The sequence below is a fragment of the Glycine soja genome, chromosome 7, assembly GCF_004193775.1.
Source record: "Glycine soja cultivar W05 chromosome 7, ASM419377v2, whole genome shotgun sequence".
Taxonomy (NCBI): Eukaryota; Viridiplantae; Streptophyta; class Magnoliopsida; order Fabales; family Fabaceae; genus Glycine; species Glycine soja.
The window spans coordinates 9,683,469-9,700,076 of NC_041008.1; the positions used below are offsets into that span (position 1 = coordinate 9,683,469).

The 16,608-nt window shown below is 30.3% G+C and overlaps 1 protein-coding gene across 1 annotated transcript; it reads left to right on the forward strand.

Annotated features, from left to right (window-relative positions):
* Nucleotides 1-5,214: 5,214 nt before the first annotated feature.
* Nucleotides 5,215-6,044, forward strand: LOC114418665 (probable calcium-binding protein CML18). The gene has a single exon (XM_028384127.1). The coding sequence runs from the start codon at nt 5,288-5,290 to the stop codon at nt 5,825-5,827; it is 540 nt and encodes a 179-aa protein (XP_028239928.1). The 5' UTR covers nt 5,215-5,287; the 3' UTR covers nt 5,828-6,044.
* The last annotated feature ends 10,564 nt before the right edge of the window (nt 6,045-16,608 follow it).

A 16,608-nucleotide genomic window follows, 5' to 3' on the forward strand; every position in this document is an offset into this window, starting at 1 on the left:
GGGTTTGAGGATGGTTTAACTCCATTTAATAATGATGAGAATGTGTTAGTTATGTGTATTGAACAAAATTTGTCGTTTAAGGCTACATGCACCTTTTTATATTTACAATATTGTTGTGGATCATTTTGTCATTAAGTTATATTTGTTGGGTCCATTTTATCGTTGCAGAAGAAAGTATTATCATGAAATTCAGAAGAAGAGTCTTCTTCTCAAAATAGTCATTACTTTTGTAAATTTTAAAATCAAAATTAAAAAAATCACAAACATTATAGTAAAAAATATTGTTGGTTGACGTGAAACATCCCTTGCACACGTGGATTTGTCATGTCATCAAGGACGTTTCGCATTGACACTCAACATTAATTTAAATGAATGAGACTTGTGTGTGTTGTCACTCTAGGAAGTTGTCATGCGATTCGCGTACGATCTTCTCAATGGAACCTAAACTTTTTGAAAACTGAAGTTACCATTTTTTTAAGGCACAGAAGTTACCATTTCTTTGAGTAGTATAATTTTTTTTAGCTACCATGATGAGGGTATTTGATTTCTTGAATGGTCCTTGAGATAACTATAAGCTTTGGTTTTTAGATTGATTATCCAACTAATCTTTGATTCAGAATTTAGTCATATTTAAAGTTCATTGTCCAAGAATATATTTTGTGGCGAACTCTATTTTCAAGAAAACGATTTTGGAGAGCTTGAAATTAATTTTTAACTAATGTATCGATCATCCATAATGAATTGGAGTTCCAATTTTATTTGTTGGATAAATATTCATTTTCGTCATTGAATTTGTTAGGCACTGACAGTTAGGTCCCTAAAAGATGGAAAATTAAAATTTTATCCCTGATTTAGTAAAAAGTATGACAAATTAGCTCTATCGTTAGTTTTCTTTGATAACTCGAAGAGTTGTACCTATGCGACACTTTTGGTGATAATGTGACAATTAATGATTGTCACGTGTCAAAAAGTTAACTTTTTGATTTGATCTTTGAACTTAGCAACTTGATGTTATTTTATTCTTTGAACTTAACTATTTACTAACATTTTGGTATATGAACTTAACACATACTATGGTGATAAGTTGAAAATATGATTGACAAAATTGAGCAAAAAATATAATTCACCCATTATATTCTCAAAGGAGAAGGTAACTCTTGTTTGTCATGTCAGAGTATACAGTATACATTACCTATAAAATTGAGTATAAAATATAGTTCACTCATTATATTAGTTGTGTTGGAGTATACAAAATAAAAGAGAATACCTTAAAAAGTGAAAAAAAAATGAAAATATCTAATTTTGTCTTAAATTTTGGTCAAATAAAATTATTCATTTTATATCTCTTTGCCTTTTAATTTTCTCCTTAATTAAATAAATATACTAACTTTTTAAAAAAATAGGTTAGTATCTATATCTTTACATAATAGGCATTTTTAATTTGATTTTTATGAAAAACTAATTTAATTTTCATATGTTTATTTATTTCAATTCAATTATATTGTTGTTTGTCATTGTTTTAATATTATTTGTCTGAATTTTAACTTAATATAATATAATAAATAAATTAATAGTGATTTCAAATATAATATATAATATTTCTTTGATTCCTATATTTAATAATTATTTTTCATCATCATAAATAATTGTTATCACCGTAAACAAATCTCATTTGTTATCACTATACTAACAATTTATATCTAATGTGACACTTAATTAAAAATTCAAAAGTCTTTTTAAGAACTAAAACAATAATGCGTAGTTAAGTTCGGGACCAAAATATTGGTAAATAATTAAGTTTAGAAACTAAAATGATTTCTAATTATTAAGTTTAGAGACAAAATAAAAAAGTCAACTCTTTATACATGACCATCACATAGGTGACACGTGACAACGATTAGATATCACTTTATCGTTGAAATATCAGGTAAATATAACCATTTGAGTTAGCGTAAAAACTAACTATATGATTAATTTGTCACACAATTTACAAATTCAAAGATAAAATATTAATTTTTTATTTTTCTAAAACCTAAGTGTCCGTGTTTAACAAATTTAAGAAAAAAAATAGTATTTATGTTTATTTGTTTGTTTGTTTAGTAGAAGATGCAAATGTGCAATTACATATGCATGCATATGGTAGGTAGTCGTAGCTTAGTAGGAGAGGTGATAGAACACTTAATATCAACCATAGTATCATACACACAGACTTGTAGCTAACTTAATCATTTATCTGTATACAATTTTTTTTTCTTTTAGCTATTTTTGTCACTTTCATGTTATCTCTCCATCATATTTTTATAATATATTTGTACTAACTTTAACTTCCATTATTCACGAGTCTCTCTTTATTCTAATATTTATTTTTTACATTCTCTTTTTTTTCATCTCTTTTGTAATTTTTACTTTTAACGGTGTTAAAAGAAATCATTCAGCTTGGAGTAGAATCAATGATCTTTCTCAACACATCACCACCTCCAGAAGTCCAGAATCAAATAGTGCCCCACTCCAAACAGAAAGTGCAATAATAATCCAAACAAACAATACAAAATAAATAAAACCTCACAATAGAATCACCAACACCTTCACCCATTTTTTGTTGATCCAAACAACCCTGAGCATTCTATCACAAACAACAAAGCTGAAATTAGCATACAAACAATCGCCACAAAACCCACCCCGTGCTCGTGGAATCCGAACCCGACCACAAACAATGACAATATATTGTATATATATGGAAGTATTGCAAATGATGTTAAAAGAAAATGTGGCATGCATATTAGAAAATTCTGATTTTAAGATATCAGTAGTAGAAATATATAAGACATCGCCGTGCTTGTCTTTACTTTTCAGGTAAGAGGTTGATTAATTATGTATTATGTAATTTGTATACGTAAAATATTTCAAATAGTCATATATATGAAATTGTATATTGTAAAGCAATGGAGTCCGGCAAAAGACTATGATGAAAATTATATCCGCTTGGGATTGATCGAGATGAAAGACACTAGTATAAATCACGTGTAATGTGTACGTACTTTGAATAACCTAAATTGATCAATAGTAAAAATGTTTCTATCATTCTATATTAAATAATATATGCTATTTTTTATTTGGTAATTTGTGTAAGTCTAGCTTTATAGCACGGCTATTTCTCCAAGGGGAGATCCTAATTAATACTAAGTCATATCCACATGTCAAATGCTTGCATTGAAGGAGTTTGCATCCTTGAAGCTCGAGTCACATGCAATGATCGATGCATATATAGCAGACACCTTCCAAACCAGTTCATGTGATTTATTGATTATTACTCAGTGGGGACACTAAATTCCAATATCCATTCTTCAAGCAATGGATTTAACTTTTTTGGCATGATGAGAATGAAAATGATATATAGTATATGATGCCATTCTTTCTTGTTCTATCGGCAATCTCCTCTTTTGGGTACAAACGTGTCACACAAGGCAACAATGCCATGCATTAATATGGTGTCATTGCATATGCCTTTTCCCCAAAAGAAAAGAGGAAACAAAAAAAAAATTCTTCAACCCCCATGTCACCACATGTAGGTACTCGATCAATATTCCCCAACACCCATTATTGCAAGAAAAAAACAATAAAGATTTAAATCACATGTTGCGTTCTTTCTTCCTCTAATTGAAAATCAACACGTCTTTACAAAATTTGGCTTTTTTCTTTTCTTTAAATGACATTTTTTTAAATATTAATTTTTGTAATGATGTGTTGTTTTATAATTAGACGAATATAAAAAAAAAATGCATGTACATCCGTAAATGGTGCAGTTGACTTCTTACAAAAACGAAGTGCTTTTTTATGCATATATATACTGATAATAATTATATTATAGAATAAATAAAAATGTGATATATAAGAGAATGTTAACAATATATTAAACGAATTAGTAGATAAAGTTTTATCCCATTTGTTAAATGACTTAAATGTAAAATAAATAAAAAAGAGACTTTAAATCCTTTTTCATCTCTTAAACATTTAGTCTTCACTTTTAATTTTTGTTAACTTTTCCTTTTATGATACTTGTAATATTCAAATATTTTATTTATTACCCCTTCATTACAAAAAGTTAAAAACGCTTACCTAGTTCCATCAAGCATTGACAGATAACAATGTCACATTACAAAAATATTTATGTAGTGGCATCAAATGTAAACATGTATAGTCATGTAAGCGCTTGTACAATGAAAGTTACCAAGACAAAAAATTAATGAAAACTTTAAACATTATAATGATGATGAACAAAATTTTTCACAAATAAAGAAAAAATTATATATTACAAATTTTGCACCAAAAATATATTATTAATTTCGCCAATTTGGACCTTAATTCTTCAAGCAATATCGATGAAAAATAACCAGCAAACTCAATGGAACTCATTACCGCTATTACTGTTTCCGAAAAGGCTTGTATTTAAGTTTAATACGCATTAAAGGCAACTGTAAATATGGCTTATAATTTTGTTATTCTCTTAACCATAACTTTAATATACTACACTAAATATTTATAACTATTATAAGAAGTAAATGTTATATATTTTTAATTCCATTCAACGTTATTCATTTTTATTATTTTAGATGGTAATTAAGGAAATATTTAGCAAAAATTTTATGTTATTTAATTTATTAATATATTATTTAATTAAATATTAATTTTACATAATAATTTAATAATTATCATTTCTTAATGATTAGCATTATCAAATAATTAATTCACACCACAATTTTTTATAAAATCTTATAATTTTTATAATTGTCACTTTTAGTGAGATATCATCTCTTTTTTTAATTATATTTTTTTTATCTATAAGACCTTAAATTTAAATTTTTACTTAAAAAATTAAATTTAAAATCACTCAAACCAATAACTTTATTAAAAACAATTATGTTTTTATCACATTAATAAGTTTACAAGATAAGAATTTAAATCTATAGTAAAATGTGGGTAAAAAAAGAGTGTACTATATTTTTACAAGTACTCTTCTTTTTCTAAACTATTCATTTCGTCTTTTTTTTTTTTTTTTGTTTTGTGCGTAAGAAAGAATACCTATTCATTCTTTTTAAATTGATCACTTTCGCGTTTTTTTTTATTATTATTTACTAAAGCACATTGACCACCAGTCACAACGTGCCATTTTGCGAATCTATTAAAGGTCCCACTCCAAAACACCAACAACTATCATCCAAACACAGTATAAATAAAAAAACCACCTTCGTCCGATCCACTCCAAACGCAACATCCGAACGAAACAATCATGGCAGCGAACCCACCCGCGCCTTCAGAATCCGACCCGAACCAAAACCCGGGTTCGGAGTCCTTTCCGTACTTCGAAGACATGAACGAACTCGAGACAGTCTTCAACCGCTTCGACGCCAACGGCGACGGCAAGATCTCCGCCGACGAACTCGACAGCGTGCTCCGGTCGCTCGGATCCGGCGTCTCTCCCGAGGACCTCCGCCGCTTCATGGAAGACCTCGACACCGACCGTGACGGCTTCATCAGCCTCACAGAGTTCGCCGCCTTCTGCCGCTCCGACGCCTCCGCCGACGGCGGATCCGGCGAGTTCCGCGACGCCTTCGATCTCTACGACCGCGACAAAAACGGCCTCATCTCCGCCGCGGAGCTCCACCTCGCGCTCAACCGCCTCGGCCTCAAGTGCTCCGTCGACGAATGCCGCGACATGATCAAGTCCGTCGACGCCGACGGCGATGGCTGCGTCAACTTCGAGGAGTTCAAGACGATGATGACGACCTCCAAGAATCGTGGCGGCGCCACCAATGGCTCCGTCCATTAGCTTCGCCGCCGATCGAATTTCTGACGCGTCTCCGGTGACTGCTTCCGTCGTAGTACGATCTCTCTCTTGCTTCTTCTTCTTCTCTTTGTATGATTATTAATCGTTTTGGTGAATCGCTCCGCTGAAACATTTTAGACATTAGATCGAATTCCGAATTAAGATGATGGAAATGAAAGTTTTCTTATGCTTCGTAAAAGTTACATCGTGCATGTGTAAACTTGTGTTCTTTCTTCACGTTTTTTCTTGATTTTTCGTTTTACATTCTCCAAAAAAGCTCAAAGTAACTGTGAAGCGCTTTTACGCTTAGATTTTAACGAGTCGCGATAAACGTTGACGCTGACTGTATACAGTGTGAATTGAGATTTGAGGTAGAAATATGAGAGGAAAAAAAAAACTATAAGTGACTTTTGGCATACTAGGATTTATTGTTGTTTTATTTTGTTATATTAAATTTTGAAAATTTAATTTTAGTTTTTTATATTTTTAAAAGTTTTATTTTAATATTTTATGTTTTTAAAAGTTTTATTTCAATAAGTTAAGTTTTAAAAGTTTTATTATTTTAAAAATTTTATTTTAATCATTTTTTCTATTTTCTGTTAACAATGTTAATATATTATTAACTTTAAATTTTAAAATAATTAATTAAAATAGGAATGACTAAAAATCATTGTTATCTTAAAAATAAATCAACAATATGCTTCATTAGCCTCTATCATCTTCTTTTACAAATTACATAATAACCACAACATGCAATTATTATTCACTTAGATATATAACCTCTTAGAACTATAATCATTGTCAACAACACAAACCAAATCCATAACATTCATGTACCAAAAAACATCAACACATAGTCACATTCTGATTCAACACCAACATAAATAAAAAGTCGTTGAGTTCTGATGGTAATAAAAAAATTTTGATTTAAGTAAAAATTTTGGACTTACTTTGATTTTAACTATACTATTTTAAATTAATTATTTAAAAATTAATAACATACAAATGTTTTGTTAACGAAAATCAGAATAAAATATCAAAATGAAAATTTTAAAAACATAAAGGGTTAAAATGGGATTTTTAAAATTTAATGTATAAAAATAAAACTTTTAAAAATATAAAAAACTAAAATGAAGCTTTTAAATCTTAATATATCAAAATAAAAAAAATATTAAAATATAATGGACCAAAAGTGGCAGTTTAAAAAATAAATAAATAAAGAGATATATTAATAAGTGTTACTAGTACGATAAATATACTCCTTAAAATTTTAAGACATATTATATTTTTAATTTTTTTACTATCTATCTTAACCGAATAAAGATAGATAGAAAGTAGGGGTAGAAATGAGTCAAGTCAAGCTTTATTAGGCTTGAGCTCGGCTTAAGTTGAATGTGCAAAGCTTGAGCTTGACTCATTATGTGTTATAGACTTTTTTTAAAGGTTCGACTCGGCTTACATAAAAACCTGATTTGACCTATGAACTTATTTAAAAACTTGTTTAAAGACATTTTTGATCAATTAATTATTTTAAAACCTAGTGAAATACTAACTAAAAAAAGAAACTTATAAAATTTTGTATAAGTAATGTGCAAATCCAAAAATAATTAATAAACAAAATCATATTGAATTCAAGTCGTTAAAACACAAAGTATATCAAAAGAAAATAAAAAAAAGAGCATAATATTAAAAAATGTATGGATTAGAGATGATTTATATTAATATAGCCAAACAAAAATATCTAAATTGTGTGAAAATGTCTTTACAAAACATTCTTTTCCTTGGAAGTATTATTCTGGTTGCAATATCCTTTTAGCTTGAGTCTCTTTCTTTTTGAAAATTTTCCATACGTGAACTCTCTAAGCACTTTATATGTCACTTCAATCCTGTCATTCATAATGTCATAAAAATGGTATAGACAATCATCGTTAATCCGTCAGTTGCTATAAAGCTAGCTAACAAAATATAATTCAAGATATACACCCTTAACCCAATAAATTAAAGTGCAAACTTCTACCACAAACATTATGTTTAACATTTTGACAACACAAGAATTATAACAATAATTGAATTTGACATAGTTAAGTATCTGTTAAAAATGTTTAAATACATAAACTAGATAAACTTGCGTAGCAGCAACAAAAATATGAGCCAAGATGTCACTAAAACACATACAACTAAAAATTATAATGTGACTTCAACAATGAACTTACATTTACAAATCATCTGCAGTCAAGTTATCTTCAAGATGATTTCTTCAAGCTTTTCATTCACCTTCACAATAAGGGGAAAATGTTATTAGGACTAATTAATAAATACAAAAAAAAAGGAACTAAAATGACAACCATAAGTATGTACCTTTGATTTTTTCTTCAAATTATAATTATGACGAAGCCAATTCCCCCCCCCCCCCCCAAATGAGCGCTTCAATAGATTCTTCATTTAGTTTAGAACGATACTCATTAATTACCCTACCCCCAATACTAAATGTAGACTCTAAAGCTACTGTTGATATTGGAATAGTGAGTATGTCACCCGCCATCTTTGATAAAACCTTGTATTTTAGGCTATTGTTCCTCCACCACTCTAACACACTAAAAGAAGAGTTACTAGTTTCAGGAATATAAACATTTTCCTTAAAATAATCCTCTAATTCTGATTTCATTGGAGGGATGACTTCATTTGCACGCACAATGTTCATTATTTGATCATATCCCGTGACAATAGAAGATTTAGATGCAGATGTAGTTGAAGAATTTATGCCAGTATCATTCATTTCATTTAAGGATGATTCATTGATACTCAAAGTCACATACTCATCATATAATTGTTGAAGTGAGTTTCATACCTTCTCTATATTCTCCTTTGCAATTTCTTCAGACTTGTATATCAATGGAAAACATATGTTAACAACATGGAACTTGCACCTAGGATCCAAAACACTTGTAATGGACATCAACATATTACATTCTCCCCAATATTTGTCAAACTTTACCTTCATTGAACCTGCCATTTCTCTCATGAAAAAAGTTGTATCCTCTAATGCATTGTCTATTAGTTGCTTAACCCTCCAAACTTCTACAAGATATAAATTAGTACTAGGATACTCACTGCCTGAGATTATATGTGTAGCTACATTAAAAACTTCTAAAAGTGTACAAACCTTTTGCACTTTTTCCCAATCCTCATGTGAAGGTGCATAAGTATAGTGTGGATCTCTTTCATTATAGGCTGAAAATGCAGTTTTGAACTTCAATATTGTTGACAACATTTGAAATGTGGAATTCCACCTAGTGGGACAATCAATGATGAGCTTTCTTTCTTTTATATGTTTTTGTTCTACAACATCACAAAATGCCTTTAGTCTTGAATCATTATGGTTAATATACTTCACACTTTCACGAACATTCTGAATGATATCCTTAATCTTACTGAGGCCATCTTGCACCAATAAGTTTAATATGTGTGCACAACATCTGACATGAAACAGATCACCATTCAAAATCAGCATTTTGCTCAATGATAAGTTTTCTTTAAGATTCTTCAAACATGAGTCATTGTAAGAAGCGTTATCGACAGACACAAAAAACACTTTGTCTTCAATCCCCCGTGCCTTTAAGCACTTGAAAATGGCATCAGCCACATCAATTCCTCGCTGTGGAGCAGGCACCTTCACAAAACTCAAGACTTTTTTTTGAAGATTCCAACCTGCATCCATAAAATGACCTGTAATAATAACCATGTACTCAACAACTTGGTGACTAGATTTCTACATATCAGTTGTTAAGCTAATATTGCTAACAATTTTCAGCAAGGTCTTCAATTGTTTCTTCTCTGCTTCATATAATGCTAAACAATCACTTCTCACTGTTTTTCGACTTATTTTTTGAAATTTAGAATTTGCATATTGGAATGCCCACATCCATACTTCATCCTTGACAATGCTGAAAGGTAGCTCATGAACCATCACGGCAATAACAATTATTTCTCTCATCCTCTCATTGGAGTATCTTATTCCAAGAACTAGAAATGGGTTTGTTGGATTAGAAGGCTAGAAGTGGATGATAGGTTGCTTCTTTTCTGTAAACAACTGTAGCCTCCTTATAAGCAACTTTCTGAATGTCTCCGTAAATGACTTGTGCTACCTCCCTTTCCACCCTTGCTACCCATAGATAATTTATCTTTGCAATACCTGCACACAGCCTTTTTTCCCACTCCAAGAAGTTCAACTTCATCAAAGTCATTCCAAATTGTTGATGTTTTTTGCCTTTTCTTCTTAATAACTACCTCTGCTCCTAATTCTTTATTTTTTTTCGAACATCATTACCTTTGTTATCCTCATTGCCACCAGCCATAGGAGTAGATGCAAACATTTCACTACTCATAAAAAGTCAAATGTAGAAAGTAAATTAATAACATATTTATATCAATATTTAAAAAGTAAAAGAACCCAATACTATGACAATAAAAAATAACATATAATAGAAAAGGAAATCAATTTATTTTATTATACATTTTCATACTTTTATTTTTACCTCTTTTCACACACTATCACAAGTAATCTAAAGTTTGATTCATAATTCACCCTTGAGTATTATGTTGAGAAGAAAATATCCACCAATAAAAGAAAAATAATTTATTTCAGTAATGTAAGGCAAAAGTGACATTAAATTAAAGTTAAACACCATCAAACAAGTATATTTTGATATAAAAAAAATTAGTTAATAAAAAATGAGTGTATCATTTGAAGTTATTATTAGTTAAATTAACAATTTTTAATCCAATTTTTGAATATATAATTATATTAAATATTTTTTTAAAAATATATCTACAATAATTTCATCTTAGTCTACTCAAGCCATATCTTATATACTATATTATAAGATATTTGTGTCATAAAATAAGAGAGATTTAATTTGTTGTGTCTTATGTTTTGTTTTTTAGGTGCATATACTAGCTTGTGTTTTTTCCATTTTCTGGGGCAACAACATATTCAACATAAAAAGGTCCAATAATTTTTTAAAAAAATACTCATTATGAATTATTAGCTCATCATGTCATTTCATACTAATTTATAAGAATCCAAACTCTGTTGTACTAGTCTAATTTTGTCCAAAAGCAACCATAGAGTAGTATAGTTATTTTCCTGTAAAATATAGAGTGATTATTTTAGTCTAAATTGTTTATACTTTGATTTGATTCAGTAGAAAAGATGAATAGTGAACGTATTCTTTTACTTCTGGCTTGTTGCTAGTCTAAAAGTAGTTGCAATGAATAGGAAGTTTCCACTAACCACTAACGTAGAGCTTCTCATGGAAATACAAAAACATATGGCCCACTCCCTACAATCTGGCCTGAACCTTTGGGTAGGCTCTGCAGGATCAACAACAATAGCTGCACGCCTGCACGGAGTACGACCATAAGTATATAGAATGAGTTAAAAAGAAGTTGCAGGAAAAATAATTTAATCTATTGAAAAGGGAGCAAATAACAGCGTGAGAAATTTTAGCAAAACAGTGGTGACTTGTGATTGTTTGATGGAGTATGTAGGAGTGCAGTAGCTGGTGGACAGTGGTGACTTGTGAGAGACTTCATAAACAAAAATGAATTAAGAAAGTGAGAATGCTAAGGGCCATGTGTAGAAGTGAAATGCCTACAGGTTATTATTATTAAAAATATTTTTATTTTTTATTTATTAGTTTATAAGAATATGAAGAGTTTTAAAAAAAATTATTTAATAATAATAATAATAATAATTATTATTATTATTAATTAAACAGACCAGTCAATTTGTCAAGTTTAAGAAACTTTTTTTATAATCTGAATTTGATATTTTTATCTAAAAATTTTTTTTAAAAAGTTTGAACTTGAATTTTATAGTAAATAAGTCAAATCAAGTCTTATATAGACCAAACCAAAGACCTTTGACAAGCTGCTTGACTCACTCCTAATAGAAAGAAAACTTAAAAAGAAAGAATAAAAAAAAATATTAATAAGTGGTAAGATAAATTTACTTTTTCAATTTTTTTATGTATTTTTAAAGTTTATCTTTTTGTTATTTTTACCATATTTTAAGGTAAACATTCAGCAACAAAGTCGAACACAGACATAGATTGATGGATTTCATAGCCTCTCGAAAGGAATTAGATTTTGACATTAGGAGATATAATTTATGGGAAAAATAAAAAAGTAAACATTAGAAATTCAGGTATACAGTTCTTTCTAAAGAAATTTTAAGAAAAAGAAGAGATAGAGGTAATTACAATTCAATTTGTATCGTCTAGTGTTTTAGTGTGTGCAAATATTGAAGATGAATGTTTATTTTTATATAATTAAAATTTATAATAAATAAATATTTTAAAATATAAATTATATTATAATTAAAATTTATAAAAATAAATAATTTTTGAACATATAAAACAAAGTATTTTTTAGATTTGTGATAAACTATTTATATTGTAATACAAAGTTATTTTTCACTATTAATAGTTTTTCTGAAAAATATTGAAATTTAATTTAAAAATAAAGATGAATAAATAAATTCAAAGAGACAAGCAATTAAAAAAAATCAAGTATATGAATAAAGATTAAAAGGGGGTGATTAAAGATGATTGAAAAATATTATTTTTGACTAATTATTAAATCATTAATTTAAAATTAAAATTAAGAAGTATATTTGAATGGAATAAAAATATATTTCTACATTATAAATCCAAATCCATATACTTTGAACACGAATAAAAAAAACCTTATGATATAAATATATAAATTTAAAACTTTGCAAAACTTAGTTGCTAATAAAATTGATCTTAGATGTTTAAATTTAACAAAATGTGTTCTCTTACTTTTACCTTTTAAATCATGTTACTCTTGTTTCTTACTAAAATTACAATTCATGTGCCAAATCTTATTCTCACTTTAACAAAAACTCTTTGATTACTATCTATTCTCAAAGAGCAATGCTATATTACACGAAAAAAATTCCTGCACGAAATTACACGAATTTTAAATAGACCAATAATGAGAACATGTATAATCCTTCAAAGAGGGAGATAATAAAGTATATTCTCCAAAAAAAATGCAACTGTTTGTAACTTTCTTACTAGAATATTTTGGTACTATGTAGCAATTTTCATTTTCAAAACTCAAGTTTAAATTTAACTGATTCTCTTGATTGCTCAATTAAAACTATATATTAGAGAGAGAGAGAGAGAATGTACAATTACACCATCATTGACACACTCGCACCATACCCTGCTTGCTCCAAATAATTTTCAAACTTCTAAGTGCATGCTTGAGAAATTAATATATCAGGGAAAAAAATGTTTGAGGCAGAAATATTTTTGTAAAAGAATTTAATCCTTATTTTTATCGTTAGACTGCATTAAAATACATATGACAATAATTTCAATTACAAATCAAACATCCACTAAATAAGACATGCCAAACATAATCTCTTTGTAGCATGCAAAATGCTTTTGATACAAGAAACTGACCAAACGTTAACCATAAAATAACCATCGTTTGCTCAGCTTAAAATTTGTGCAGAGTGACATATTAACTATTTACAGAGATAAAAATATAGACTGTGTCAAAGTTTTTTTTTTAATCCGTTAGATTTATTAGTTTTCAATCAAAGACTCCAACTAGTTGTATATGTTTATTTATGTGGACCCTACTTAGCAATGCTTCATTGCTTCCTCCAAGACTCCAACTAGTTTACCAATTTTCTAATTTACAATCACAACTTCCTCCAAGACTTCTTTTACACTAAATTTTATAATTAAGAAAAAAATTGTAACAAAATACAGAAAGAAAGAAAAATATCAATAATAAAAAACTGGTGTAGAAATAACATGACGGAGACAATAATAGCTAAAGAAAATCAGTATGCATATTTTAGAGTTATAGATTGCGTAAATTTAAATAAGTATTAGGTAGCTCCGATCCGTAGCTGCAAGTTTTTGTGTATGGTTGATATTCAATACTCTATTTCCAGACTGATATCTACTATTTGCCTTATTTATTCGGCATACTTTCTTCCACGGATACAAAGTACTAATTCACCAAGCCACGGGTGATTTGAAAAATGTACCCGTCAATTACACCAAGGAGACTATAAATAATTATTATGCCAAACCGGGTTAACATCATCCACCACAAAAGGACACCTTTTGCGGACGCTATACGACAGACAAAAGCCAAAACTAGCATCCTACACACGCCTCATTTGAGTGTTGGTCACTAAAGTCAACATTCACGAATATGATTAAATTTTTTGAAATGTGATATTTATTAACCTAAAAGGTTTATATGTAATGTCTCTTGCAATAAATATTAAAATTACAACAATCTCTCACATATTTCACAAGAATAAATTACATTTAATAAATTAAAGAAAATTCCTGGGTCAACATGAGGTGTAATACATCAGATCTGGTATAACAAGCTATATGAACCAAACTTCGACTGATAGGACTTAACATACAATGTAATTGGTGTAGTCAACTATATAAACCAAAAATATTTGGCGTGTGATAGTGGTCTACCAATCACAAGACACCCCCATTGTCTTTGATGTTATCGTTGTGTTGTGTTACTAGGTCATGCACGTGTCCAATAAGTACTATAAAGTTTATCCTCTCACTAATGCAACTCTAACACTTTCTCACATCATAGGAAGGGAATAAAAACAAATTGATAAAAATCAATTTGAGTATTAGCAGAACTAATAAATGACTTATTTTTACCCATATGAACCTTCTTCATGAGATCTCCAATCACAAAGGTTGGTTACCATCACTTGTTTGTTTTCAAGTGGCTTAAGTCTTATTCCCCTCAATGTTTCTAATATCACATTCCTCCCTAAGGGTTTTGTCAAAGGATCAGCTAAGTTTGGCAAATTTACTGTAGGGGGGGTCCTTTTAAAAACTATTTACCAAAGAGGGTTTGTTTTTAAACTATTTGCAAAGGGGATCTGTTATGGCCATGGATGCCGCCAGTTCTACTGGTGAGAAGCTTGTACCGCCATTGCTGATGACGAGAGAGCACGATGCTGAGCCCATGCCGCCATTCGTACTGGCGGGACATGCCAACGTGGACAGTCCCGCCATTGGCTCCTGCAAAACCAATAGAGAGAAAAAAAAATTAAAGCAAAGAAGAATCCGCCATTGGCTCCTGCGAGACCAATAGAGAGAAAAAAATAAAGCAAAGAAGAATCAGGGTCCCTTATGACAGCGTATCATAATGGTCAAGTAGGTGGTAGGAGGTGTAGTTAATAGGAATAGCTTCTTGTTGAGAGAGAGAGAGATTGTGTGTGGCACTCACTGCTCTTTCATCCTTCTCGTGATTATCATTTCAACCTTTTCTGTTTTCTCTTTCCTCACTCTCACTCACCCCTTTTGCTTTTCCTTCTCTCTTAGTGTCTGTCTCTTTCAAGTTCAAACCTCAAACCCTAGCCGTAGCCTTTTCAATCTTTCATGCTCCTTCTCGGTGAGTCACTTTGCATATGTTACGATTTTTTGGGTCTTTCAATTCTCCTTCACGCCGCGCTTTCTGGGCTTCTGGGGCTGTTTCAGGTAATGTTTATCACTTGTTATTTACTTGGTTTCCTTAATTAATTGTTTTGATTTTTATTTGCAGTTTTTGTTTTTTTGGAGGTGGTTGCAGTTGGCTGATTTTGCAAAACAAAATTTCTTGGATGATGGTTTTGCAATTTGTAAAGCTTTAACTTTTTTTTAGCTCCTCTTTTGAATTTGATCCATGGGGAGGGAAATTGGTAAATGTATTTATGCTTTTTTGTTTGTTTCATGAATTTTACTTTTTTTTGAAAGAGTCGTGGGCATGGGAAGTGTGGTTGTTGTGTTTGCCACTTGACCATTATGATACGCTGTCATAAGGGACCCTGATTCTTCTTTGCTTTATTTTTTTTTTCTCTATTGGTCTTGCAGGAGCGAATGGCGGATTCTTCTTTGCTTTATTTTTTTTCTCTCTATTGGTCTCGCAAGAGCCAATGGCAGGACTGTCCACGTTGGCATGCCCCGCCAGTACGAATGGCGGCATGGGCTCAGCATGTCTCACTGTTGTGAATGGTGGCATCGTGCTCTCTCGCCATCAGCAATGGCGGTACAAGCTTCTCGCCAGTAGAACTGGCGGCATCCATGGCCATAACAGACCCCCTTTGTAAATAGTTTAAAAACAAACCCTCTTTGGTAAATAGTTTTTAAAAGGACCACCCTACAGTAAATTTGCCGCTAAGTTTCCTTCTGACTTCACATAATCTATGAAAATTGTTCCATCTTTTAGCAATTGCTTAACCACATTATGTCTCAGTTGTATATATTTATTTTTCCCATTGAATGTTTTATTCTTAGCCACAACTATCACTGACTGAGAATCATAATACATAGATATTGATGGGGTCAATTTCATTTCCAAAAGAATGTTAGCTAAGAAGTTTTTCAACCACTCAGCCTCACTACCAGTCATTTCTAGAGCAACAAACTTTGACTTTGTTATTGATCTAGGAATAATAGTTTGTCTGACTTATCTCCAAGCTACCGCACCACCACCAAGAGTAAACACATAACCAATAGTGAATTTTGTCTCATCTAAATCAAAGATTAGTTAGCATCTCTATACCCTTCAAGTACTACAGAAAATCCACTGTATTCAATACCATAATCAATGGTACCTTTCATATATATCATGAGTCTAACAAGTGCATCCTAATGGTTCTGATTAGGACTATGGGTATATCTACTCAATCTGCATATTGCATATGT